This window comes from Eriocheir sinensis, chromosome 3 (assembly GCF_024679095.1).
Source record: "Eriocheir sinensis breed Jianghai 21 chromosome 3, ASM2467909v1, whole genome shotgun sequence".
NCBI classification, from domain to species: domain Eukaryota; kingdom Metazoa; phylum Arthropoda; class Malacostraca; order Decapoda; family Varunidae; genus Eriocheir; species Eriocheir sinensis.
The window spans coordinates 5,523,894-5,536,857 of NC_066511.1; the positions used below are offsets into that span (position 1 = coordinate 5,523,894).

General features: G+C 42.5%; 1 protein-coding gene across 1 annotated transcript in view; it reads right to left on the minus strand.

Annotated features, from left to right (window-relative positions):
• Positions 1–5,148: 5,148 nt before the first annotated feature.
• Positions 5,149–12,964, minus strand: part of LOC127003178 (uncharacterized) — a 31,029-nt gene continuing 23,213 nt past the window's right edge. The window contains exons 2-3 of the mRNA XM_050869557.1: positions 6,807–6,871; positions 5,149–6,768 (exon numbers count right to left, since the gene is read on the minus strand). Of these exons, the coding sequence (XP_050725514.1) occupies positions 6,253–6,768; positions 6,807–6,871 (581 nt within the window). The 3' untranslated portion in view covers positions 5,149–6,252. The remainder of the gene's footprint in view (positions 6,769–6,806; positions 6,872–12,964) is intronic.

Here is a 12,964-nt window from a genome sequence, read left to right on the forward strand (position 1 = left end):
AAGCCACTTTCTACAATTATTACGATGATACCACTTTCTACAATTATTACGATGATGCCACTTTCTACAATTATTACGATGATACCACTTTCTACAATTATTACGATGATGCCACTTTCTACAATTATTACGATGATACCACTTTCTACAATTATTACGATGATGCCACTTTCTACAATTATTACGATGATACCACTTTCTACAATTATTACGATGATACCACTTTCTACAATTATTACGATGCCACTTTCTACAATTATTACGATGCCACTTCCTACAATTATTACGATGATACCACTTTCTACAATTATTACGATGCCACTTCCTACAATTATTACGATGCCACTTCCTACAATTATTACGACGATGCCACTTTCTACAATTATTACGTCTTGCCAGTGCCCTCATCTCGAGGATGGTATCGGAAGGAATCTGGTCGCCAAGGTGTTGTTGTGAGAGCTGGAGGAGCTGTGACACTCGCGCTGCTGGGGAAGGCGTAAAACGCTGAAGTAGGTAGGTTTTCAGGTCGTCGTATTCGATGGCGGCGTCGCCCTTGGCTTCCAACCATTCCGAGATGCGTGGAAAAAGTTCGTCTGGGAGAGCTGCTAAGACGTGGTCTGCCCGTGAGGTTGGGCTGCTCACTCTTTTGAGGCGGAATTGCACCTCTGGTCGCCGGAACCAAGTATGTGCGTCGATCGTAGAGAAGGTCGGTAGCTTGACCTGTGCGGCTGCGGCTGGGTGGGGGTCTGCGGGAGTGGTGGACGGAGAGTTGATGGAGGGCGTGTCCATTGTGTCGAGAGGCGAGGGAGCAGCTTGCGTCACTCCGAGTGTCACCAATTTAGCGGGTGCTACTTCAGGCAGTCTAATTTCTTAGTTCAGGGAAGATTGCTCAGCAAACTATTGGCGCACGGTATCTCGGGTAACATTCAAAATTGGCTTGTGGACTGGCTCTGAGCGGAAACAGAGAGTAGTTCTAAACGGTGTTACATCTAACTGGCTCGATGTCAGAAGCGACGTACCTCAAGGATCAGTGCTTCGCCCCATGCTCTTCTTAATTTATGTTAATGATATCGATGATGGGCTCACTTGCAAAGTATCAAAATTTGCTGATGACACAAAAATTGCAAGTAAAGTAACTGCGACACTCGACGAAGAAGCCTTACAATCAGATCTAGATCGACTTGCACGTTGGGCCAATCAATGGCAAATGAAATTTAACGTTGACAAATGTAAAGTGTTGCACATCGGAAAAAAATAACAATCGCGTTCGGTACGTAATGAATGGCCAACAACTTTCTGCAGTAAGTAAAGAAAAGGATCTTGGAATCACTATATCAAGCGATTTAAAGACCGGTCAGCATTGTTCAGAGGTAGTTAAAACTGCAAACAAATTGGTTGGCTTCATCGGACGAGTCTTTAATAATAAATCGGAAAAAGTAATATTAAAATTGTATAATTCGTTGGTTCGACCCTGTCTAGAGTACTGTGTACAGTTTTGGTCTCCCTGTTACAGAAAAGACATGGAAAAGTTGGAACGGGTTCAACGAAGAGTAACAAAGATGATTCCTAGGTTGAGAAATTTATCATATGAATAAAGGCTTAGAGAAGTAAATTTATTAAGCCTATCAAAACGAAGAATGCGAGGCGATCTAATAGAAGTGTTTAAAATGTTTAAAGGATTCAGTGATATTAATGCGGAAGATTACAATTGATCGATCAAATAGAACAAGAAGAAATCACAATTTGAAGATAAGTGGTAAAAGATTCTCGTCGCACGAAGCTAAACACTTCTTCTCCAATCGAGTTGTTAATGTTTGGAACTCTCTACCCTGTGATGTCGTTGATAGTACAACAGTTACGGCCTTCAAGAATAGATTAGACAAGTATTTTGAATTCAACCAGCAACTAAGATATTACTCATTGCCGTAATAACATTAAGTTCTTTCGAATACTGGTGTCCTTGTCCGCTTTTATCGCCCGGTTAGTGGTAGCAGTAATGGGAGTTCTTTCCTCTTTCCTACATAATTTCCATGCAGTTTTTCCATGCTGCATGGTTCTTTTTCCTTTCCTGCCAGCTTTGGCTGGAGGGATGGGGGGTGGGGAGGAGCCTTCGCCTTTGGTGTCCTTCATCTTCCACCTTTGATTAGATAGTTAGTGTAGCTTGTCACAAACAGCCTCGTAAGGACCAGCAGGTCTGCTTTTGTTTGATCTTCCTTTGTGTTCCTTTGTGTTCCTTTGAAGAACCAAACACTGTGATGGTCTGACAACAACTGATTTATTAGTGAAAGACACACTATATATAGGGCGCTACAGGATCAAACATCAGTTCCACAGCCACCCAGCTACCAGCGTGGCTGCCACTCACCGCCTCGTGAGCATTCACTGTCGGCCGCCTTGGATCTAGTGTGATTGGGTTTGTGGCGAAGGCCGCCACAGCACTGTCCCCTTTCCTCGTCACCTTCCCTTTCTCTTCCTTCGCTACCTATCTTTCTTTACCCTATCCTGCTGACACAACTTCTCTCCACTATTACATAAGAACATAAGAACATAACATAAGAACGCAGGAGTCTGCAAGAGGCCGGTAGGCCTGTACGAGGCAGCTCCTTTGACCCTAAGCTCCCGTGTATCTAACCCCACCTAATATCGCTGTCCATGAATTTATCTAGTCTATTTTTGAATGTGACAATTGTATTGGCACTCACCACATGACTGCTAAGCCTATTCCACTCATCCACCACCCTATTAGTAAACCAATTTTTGCCTATGTCCCTGTAGAATCTGAATTTATCCAGTTTAAACCCGTTACTTCGTGTCCTACCCGGTTCTCTTACCAACAAAACCTTATGAATGTCTCCCTTATTAAAGCCCTTCATCCATTTATAAACCTCGATCATGTCTCCACGCACCCTTCGCCTTTCTAGAGAATGCAAGTTTAACTGTTTGAGTCTTTCCTCGTATGGCAAGTTTCTCAACCCCTGAATCATCTTAGTCATCCTCCTCTGCACCGATTCTAACATTTTGATATCCATTCTATAGTAGGGTGACCAGAACTGAACCGCATAGTCAAGATGAGGTCTAACTAATGCTAAATATAGTTTGAGGAAGACTTCAGGGCTTCTGTTGCTTACGCTCCTTGAAATAAATCCCAGTACCCTATTAGCTCGATTTCTAGCTTGAATGCATTGTGCCCTTGGACGGAGATCAGAGCTCACTAAGACCCTAAATCCTCTCACCCAGACCTACTTATGAGAGTGTCATTTAAGCAATAGTTATGTGAGGGGTTGTTCCTACCTACACTCAGAATACTGCACTTCCCTACATTGAACTCCATCTGCCATTTATCCGCCCAGTCATATAATCTGTTGAGTTCACCTTGGAGAATACTAGCGTCCTGATCCGACTCAATTACTCTACCGATCTTGGTATCATCTGCAAATTTACTAACATCACTACTAATTCCTGTGTCTAAGTCATTGATATAAATAATAAACAAAAGTGGACCTAATACCGAACCTTGTGGGACCCCACTCGTAACACATCCCCAGTCAGATCTTTTTACCATTGATTTGCACTCTTTGCTTCCTATTGCTAAGCCACGCCTTGACCCAGTTCAAAACTTTACCCTCTACTCCGTGAGCCTGTAATTTAAGCAACAGTCGTTGGTGAGGAACTTTGTCAAACGCTTTACTAAAATCAAGATAGATTACATCATAATTTTCATCTCTGTCAACCGCCTCAAATACTTTATTGTAGAAGGACAAGAGATTGGTGAGGCATGACCTACCTTTTGTGAACCCATGCTGCGAGTCGTGAATTAAGCTATGTTTCTCTAAATGCTCCCGAATGTTCCTGGCTATTATGGACTCCAGCATCTTCCCTATAACCGATGTTAAGCTAATTGGGCGATAGTTTGAAGCAACTGACCTGTCCCCCTTTTTAAAAATCGGCGTCACATTAGCTACTTTCCATAGGCTCGGCACATAGCCAGTATTAACCGACATCTTAAAGATGTCGGTTAGTGGGTCACTGATTATATCACCTAGCTCCTTTAATACCCTCGGAAATATCCCGTCAGGACCTGGCGACTTGTTCTTCTTAAGCTTATCTATCTCATCCTGAACTACTTGCCTGGTAATGATTATATCCCTCAATTTATCGCCATCCCCGCCCTCGTACACCTGAACTCTTTCCGGTATAGTCGTTCGATCCTCCTGTGTGAATACTGAAAGGAAGTAGTCGTTCAACAATGTGCTCATATTTTCGTAATTTTCTACTAGCTCCCCTGTGTTTGATTTCAGCGGTCCAATTTTCTCCCGTGTTTTTGTTCTATACATCTGAAAGAAGCCCTTAGGATTACTTTTCGCCTCATTTGCTACTTTGATCTCATAGTTCTTTTTTGCTATCCTGGTGTTTTTCTTAACTAATCTAGATAGTTCGACGTACCGGCCCCTGAGATGTGTTTCCCATTCTTTATTTTCTGATAAATTCCCTTCTTTAACCCAATCTCGTGTTTTAGTCCACGAGTCATCCACTTAGGATCATTGTTTTCTTTTCTAAGTGTTCGCTGTGGTATATGCTGTTCTTGCCCCTCTACTATTACTCTAACTAAATTATTGTAAGACATTTCTACCTGGTTCTCCTGGCTCTCCAATCCGCAGTTCTGGCCCTCATGAATCCCTAAATTATCCCAGTTTACCCCTTCAAGATGTCTTCGAAGCCCCTCGTAGTTTGCTTTTCTAAAATCTGGCACTAACACTGGGTTTGGATCACGAGTTACCGCCCAGTCTAACCTAAAACGAACCGTTCTGTGGTCACTATTTCCTAACTCTCCGCCCACCTCCAACTCACGTAGCAAGTTCCCATTATTGGTTAGGACTAAGTCTAATATGTTATCTCCTCTGGTAGGCTCAGTAACTACCTGCTTAAGGAAATTATCTTGTATAACTTCAAGAAAGTCCTCGGCTTCCAGGTCACCCACTAGATCTTCCCAGTCTATATTCCTATAATTAAAGTCCCCCATTACGCAGACATTTCTACTCATACTCGCCCTGCCAATCTCCTGTAGTAATATACTCGTGTCCTGCCTGTTAAGGTTGGGTGGCCTGTATATAACTCCTAGTTTTCTTTCCCTTTGTAAACGTCCACCCAAACTGATTCAGAATCCATGTTAGTTTTGACTGAGTTGTTAACTAAACATTTAAGTGAGTCTTTAACATATAGCGCAACTCCACCTCCCTTTCTGCCCCTTCTGTCTTTGTGAAACATCTGATAACCCGTTATTTCAAATTCTGACCTAAAATTTCTATTAGCAAAGTCTATCCATGTCTCAGTGATCGCTATTATGTCAAAATTTTCTGAACAAGCTTCACCCCTTAGTAAGTCTATCTTGTTTCTGAGGCTCCTGCTGTGAGTATAGAAGATTCTTAGCCCGTCCTCTGTTACTCCTCTAGAATTACTTCTAAGCTGCCTGGTTATATTATGAGCTAGATGTCCCCTCCCATTACTCCTCCCATTGCTCCCATTACTCCTCCCCCCCTCGCCTATACTAAAAATTACCTTCTTCTACAGTTTCTTTTCTTTCACTATCCCCACCTTTCCCTCTTTCACCTTCATCATCCCTACCTCTTTGCCTCGCCGCTCTCCTCTACACAACAGCTCCTGCCTCAGCCCCCTTCCCCTCCCCTCCTTCCCATCAACACCTGAGCAGACTCACAGACGCGCCGCAGACCTCGATAGCGTGAATAGCAGCGGAGGTTCCGATAGTTAATGACAAGAGATGATGATAACTTTAATGACCAATTTATGAAGTTTTAATAGCACCACAAAATTCCTTGATGAGAAAGTTTCCTTCCCTTCGCCGAGTTAGTTTTAGTTACGGCTCCTCCTGCCCGCTGGCTTAACTCTGAAGCTCCGCTAATCCTGAGCCTCCCGCGGGCGTAACGGTGTTCTGGAGGCAGGTTAACGGCGGCGGGAGGATCAATGCCCGGGATACGTATTCACCAAACGGCTGCAGGTGACAGGGCGACTTTCAAAGGTACCGGCGTGGGACCGTGGCTAAGTTTGGCTTCCTCGTTCCTTGAAAGTTTGGGGACACATGAGGAGACTGAGGGACAGGGACAGAGGGGGAAGTAGCCTGTTGGGAGAGGTAGCCTCTGGGTGGCTGTACACTCTTGTGAATAAAGGAAACGTGGACAACATTCACACTGACAAAACATGAAGTAACAGGGAAACGAAAAAAAAAAAAAAAATCAATTACGATGATGTGCCACTTCCTACAATTATTACGATGATGCCACTTTCTACAATTATTACGATGATGCCACTTTCTACAATTATTACGATGATGCCACTTTCTACAATTATTACGATGATGCCACTTTCTACATTTATTACGATGATACCACTTCCTACAATTATTACGATGATGCCACTTCCTACATTTATTACGATGATGCCACTTTCTACATTTATTACGATGATACCACTTCCTACAATTATTACGATGATGCCACTTCCTACATTTATTACGATGATGCCACTTCCTACATTTATTACGATGATGCCACTTCCTACAATTATTACGATGCCATTTCCTACAATTATTACGATGATGCCACTTCCTACATTTATTACGATGATGCCACTTCCTACAATTATTACGATGCCACTTCCTACATTTATTACGATGATGCCACTTCCTACAATTATTACGATGCCACTTCCTACAATTATTACGATGATGCCACTTCCTACATTATTACGATGACACTATTAATTATTACGATGCCACTTCCTACAATTATTACGATGATGCCACTTCCTACATTTATTACGATGATGCCACTTCCTACAATTATTACGATGCCACTTCCTACAATTATTACGATGATGCCACTTCCTACAATTATTACGATGATGCCACTTTCTACATTTATTACGATGATACCACTTCCTACAATTATTACGATGCCACTTCCTACAATTATTACGATGATGCCACTTCCTACAATTATTACGATGCCACTTCCTACAATTATTACGATGATGCCACTTCCTACAATTATTACGATGATGCCACTTTCTACATTTATTACGATGATACCACTTCCTACAATTATTACGATGATGCCACTTCCTACAATTATTACGATGATGCCACTTCCTACAATTATTACGATGATGCCACTTCCTACAATTATTACGATGATGCCACTTCCTACATTTATTACGATGATGCCACTTCCTACAATTATTACGATGATGCCACTTTCTACAATTATTACGATGATGCCACTTTCTACATTTATTACGATGCCACTTTCTACAATTATTACGATGATGCCACTTCCTACAATTATTACGATGATGCCACTTTCTACAATTATTACGATGATGCCACTTTCTACAATTATTACGATGATGCCACTTTCTACAATTATTACGATGATGCCACTTTCTACAATTATTACGATGATGCCACTTCCTACAATTATTACGATGATGCCACTTTCTACAATTATTACGATGATGCCACTTTCTACATTTATTACGATGATGCCACTTTCTACAATTATTACGATGATACCACTTTCTACAATTATTACGATGATGCCACTTTCTACAATTATTACGATGATACCACTTTCTACAATTATTACGATGATGCCACTTTCTACAATTATTACGATGATACCACTTTCTACAATTATTACGATGATACCACTTTCTACAATTATTACGATGATGCCACTTTCTACAATTATTACGATGATACCACTTTCTACAATTATTACGATGATACCACTTTCTACAATTATTACCATGATGCCACTTTCTACAATTGTTTATGATTAGGAAACTTTTCACTTTACTTGGTCATGATATGCTTCTTCTTTGTGTTTCCTGATATTCACTTGTTCATTAGTAAAGAATGCCCAGGGTGATGTATTTCAACTCCAAGATTACAGCATGTTAATGGTAACCAGAGCCTTCTCTCTCTCTCTCTCTCTCTCTCTCTCTCTCTCTCTCTCTCTCTCTCTCTCTCTCTCTCTCTCTCTCTCAGCCTACATTTTACAGTTGCCGTAATGTTATGTGCTATGTTCCAAAGTGACAGGCAATGTAATTAACGAGACGAACCTAACTAATGCCTACTGTTTGTATTTACCTAGGTTGAACTTAACATTATTAATAGAATTTCGTTGTTTTCACATGATTTTAAAAGGTTTATAGGTGTGTGTGTGTGTGTGTGTGTGTGTGTGTGTGTGTGTGTGTGTGTGTGTGTGTGTGTGTGTGTGTGTGTGTGTGTGTGTGTGTGTGTGTCTGTGTGTGAAGGGGTCCCAGAGTTAGCGCCGCTCCTCTGCGCATCCTTCTCGCATAGCAACCAAGAGCCTTCCACTCGGTGACACATTCTGAGATGAAAAATCGCTGGCAAGTCTTCACATTAATTTTCACGCAAAATTTACTTCATAATATATGCCTCTGATTGATAGTGCACATCATTTATCATTTGAACATCCATTAGAAGAAGAGCCAGGCTAGAAATAGCTTTTGCGATTGTGATTCCTGATATTCACTTGTTCATTAGTAAAGAATGCCCATGGTGATGTATTTAAACTCCAAGATCACAGCATGTTAATGGTAACGAGAGCCTTCTCTCTCTCTCTCTCTCTCTCTCTCTCTCTCTCTCTCTCTCTCTCTCTCTCTCTCTCTCTCTCTCTCTCTCTCTCTCTCTCTGCGATTTTTATAAAAAAACATTTCTTCCGACTAAAAAATATAGCGTATCATTGGTGAAGTGGCTAGCACTTCTAACTACGAATCCATGGGCCTGGTTTCGAATCCCGCCCTGGGTGGTCGGCGCGCAGCACACCAGCTGTTTATTCTCCCTTTCAGGATAGTCGAAGATTGGGCACCTAGGGAAACCTGAGGAAGGAAATGGTGGCAATCCGGACGTCACAGTGGCCCCGTGTGCCGGGATAATGGGTTATTTCCCACAACAGGCTCAAGGGCCAATGTAAAGGAAATGAGCACCGAGTCAACGCTCAACCCAACTCTGCCTCCACCAAGAGGTACAGTTTTCTCTACTAATTCTGTATTATGAAAGATAACAGTCTATTCCTGAGAACCCCAGAGATCACTCTCCTAAAGTAAACGTGCGGTTATTCTGCTTAATTAACGCGAGATGAATGTTTGTTAATGTTAATTTTGGCCCATCATGCTCAGTGCTAATTTGTAGTTTAATTACTTGACTTCCTATCAATGATTAAAACAGCGTAATTTGATTAATTAGTCTAAGTGAGCCATAAAGTTTGTGGCAAATCGTTTTCCTGGAGTAGATTTTCCTTTCGTAGTAAGGGTTGCGGGATTGGTTGCAGGAGCATTGCTAATGACGGTATTAGTAGTAATAATAACAATGAAATAATAATGAGACTTATAATCATCACTCAACACTGAGTCTCTATCAACCCAATGCAAGTCAGAGGCCTCTCCCAAACATCCTTTCTTTTCTGCCTTGTGCCTTTAGTTTTCAGTCTCGATATAAACGTTCCAATTCCTTTTTAATTTCATCAGACCATCTGCTGAAAGACTTTTCCTTGGGTCATTTCATATCAGTTATTTCTAAGTCTGTCACTTCTTTTATCTATTTGTTGTTATCTTTCCTATTTGAGTCCTGACAAATGCCATTTCTTGATTCTAATTACCATTATCATGTCATATAATTTCGTAGCTTCCTTTAAATACTTGCAGCTTTTCTTTTCTAATCGGTTATAGTGACAGCCAGCATCATTATAATCATCCCTCTTTGAACAGTTCCCATTTTACTTTCTAGACATTTGGTCTGATCCATGTCTGATCCATGTTATGACAGGAATATCGCACTGACCATAAAACAACAACCTTGCAGCATAGCACCAACCATTCAATATGCTGCATTGTCTTCCGTGAGCACTCCAGCCCAGTCTTTTATATTCATTATTATTACTATTATTATTTTTTAATAAAAGTACTATAATTATTATTTATATTAATGTATTTTTAATGTAGTAATAATGATGGTAGTAATATCAATGGAAGTAGTAGTAGTGGCAGTAATAGTAGTAGTAGTAGTAGTAGTAGTAGTAGTAGTAGTAGTGAAAGTGTTAAAATCATCTGAGGGAGCAACACAAGGTGACCCAATAGCCATGGCTATGTACGCCCTGGGCCTATCAGTCCTCCAAAATGAAATCGCGTACGCAGAAAAACGGGTGAAACAGGTGGCTTATGCGGATGACCTCTCAGGTGCTGGTAAAATCTCGGACTTAAAAGGGTGGTGGGACATTGTGAACACCGCCGGCCCTGAGATAGGACACATCCCTAACGCCACCAAGTCTGTCCTTATTGTCAAACTTGAACATTATGACCATGCCGCAGAAACTTTTAGAGGAAGTGGCGTCATTGTGACAAAAGACGGACAACGACACTTAGGTGCAGTGATCGGGACAGAGGTATATAAGAAGGAGTACGTGGGAGACAAAGTAGCTGAATGGGTGAAGGAAATAGAAGCTCTGTCTGCCATTGCCAAGACTGAGCCACACGCTGCCTATTCAGCGTACATCCACGGCATCCAACATCGGTGGACGTTCCTGATGCGCAACATCCCCGGCATCAGTCCACTCCTCCGACCACTGGAAAATGCCGTCAAGAATGTATTCTTGCCGGCGCTGGTGAAATCTCATGCTTTGGGGGAGGAGGAGAGGGATATGCTAGCACTTCCTCCAAGACTGGGTGGAATGGGGATCACCAACCCTGATAAGCTGGCTGATAAGGAGAACCAAAACTCCATCAGCCTTACCAGGTCACTCATCAACAGGATCATCGCTCAGGAGGCAGAGGGCGAGATAGACCAAACAGAAATAAGAGAAATTAAAAGAAAAATCTCAGAAGAAAGGCAACAGACCCAAAAAGACGAGCTGGACCGTCCTACACACCACCTGTCCCACAAAATGGGAAGAAAAATACACACAGCACAGGAGGCAGGAGCCTCTAACTGGCTAACGTCATTACCAATCAGAGCAAAGGGCTTCAACCTCAACAAACAAGAATTTGTCGACGCCGTTGCTCTGAGATATGGCTGGCCGATTGAGAGACTACCTGATCTCTGTGCATGTGGATCACCAAATGATGTCACCAACACCATGACATGTAAAAAGGGAGGCTTCGTCTGTATTCGATACGATGAAGTGAGGGATCTGACAGCCAGCATGCTCGGGGAGGTATGCCAAGACGTCACTACCGAGCCGGCACTGCTTCACCTGGACGGCGAACACCTTCGGTACAGGACGGCCAATACCTCACAGGAGGCAGGAGTTGATGTAAGTGTCCGCGGATTCTGGGTGCGCGGACAGCGGGCGTTTATGGACATCCGCATATTCGACCCGATGGCTGCCTGTCACCGTGAGCTGCCCCTGGAAGCCGCCCACCACAGGAACGAGCAGGAGAAGACAAGGGGATACGGTGAAAGAATCCAACATGTGGATCAGTGCAGCTTCTACCCCCTCGTCTTCACCACATCCGGCGGGATGGGTCCCAGGGCCCGATGCTTCTACGCACGACTCGCGGAACTAATCTCAGAAAAGAAGCATCAGCCAAGGAGCTACGTTGTCGCCTGGATGAGGTGTCGCCTCTCGTTCTCCCTGCTCAGGTCGGCTATCCTATGTCTCAGGGGCAACAGACACTCTGGCCCAAAAGCCACCAACATCTCCAATATGGACTATGAAGCCACAGTGGTGGAGAGTGACATTAGGGTGGGTCGGCAGTGACTTGAGTAGGGAAGGAAAGGGGGGTCTGGAAGTAATAGATGATAGGTGATTTAGTGCTAGGTAGTATTAGTAATATGGTTGGATGCCACAGTCGTTAGCGAACAGAGTTGGGGCTAATGACCTCCAAGCTATGGAGCCCTCCATGATTATGTGTCGGGAAAATAAACATGGATGGAGGTATCATTTATGTAGTAGTGGTAGTAAAAGTATTATTATTATTATTATTATTATTATTATTATTATTAGTAGTAGTAGTAGTAGTAGTAGTAGTAGTAGTAGTAGTAGTAGTAGTAGTAGTATCAGTAATAGTATTTTTATTATTATTATTATTATTAGTAGTAGTAGTAGTAGTATAGTAGTAGTAGTAGTAGTAGTAGTAGTAGTAGTAGTAGTAGACTCCTTTATGTCTATTATCAAGATTCTTCAAAATGATGTTTTCTATGCCCTCTCTGGCCTCAACTCTCAGAAGGTTTATGGACCTGATGGAGTGCCTCCTATTGTCCTTAAAAACTGTGCTGTGACACCCTGCCTGTTCAAACTCTTTCGCCTCTGCCTGTCAACATCTACTTTTCCTTCCTGCTGGCAGTACGCCTTCATACAGCCTGTGCCTAAGAAGGGTCACCGTTCCAATCCCTCAAACTACCGTCCTATGGCTTTACTTTCCTGTCTATCTAAAGCTTTTGCATCAATCCTTAACCGGAAGATTCAAAAGCCTTCAACCTCTGACCTTCTATCTGATCACCAGTATGGGTTCCGCAAGGGGCGTTCTACTGGCGATCTTCTTGCTCTCTTAACTGATTCCTGGTCATCCTCAGTTGCGCTAGACATATCAAAAGCTTTCGATAGAGTCTGGCACAAGTCTTTGCTTTCTAAATTGCCCTCTTTCGGATTCTATCTTTCTCTCTGTTCCTTTATCTCCAGTTTCCTTTCCGGCCGTTCTATCTCTGCTGTGGTAGACGGTCACTCTTCTTCCCCTAAACCTAACAACAGTGGTGTTCCACAGGGCTCTGTCCTATCACCCACTCTCTTCTGTTTTTCATCAATGATCTTCTTTCCATAACAAACTGTCCTATCCATTCATACGCTGACGACTCAACTCTGCATTATTCAATTTCTTTCAAAAGAAGACCCTTTCAACAGGAATTACAAGACTCAAGACTGGAGGCTGC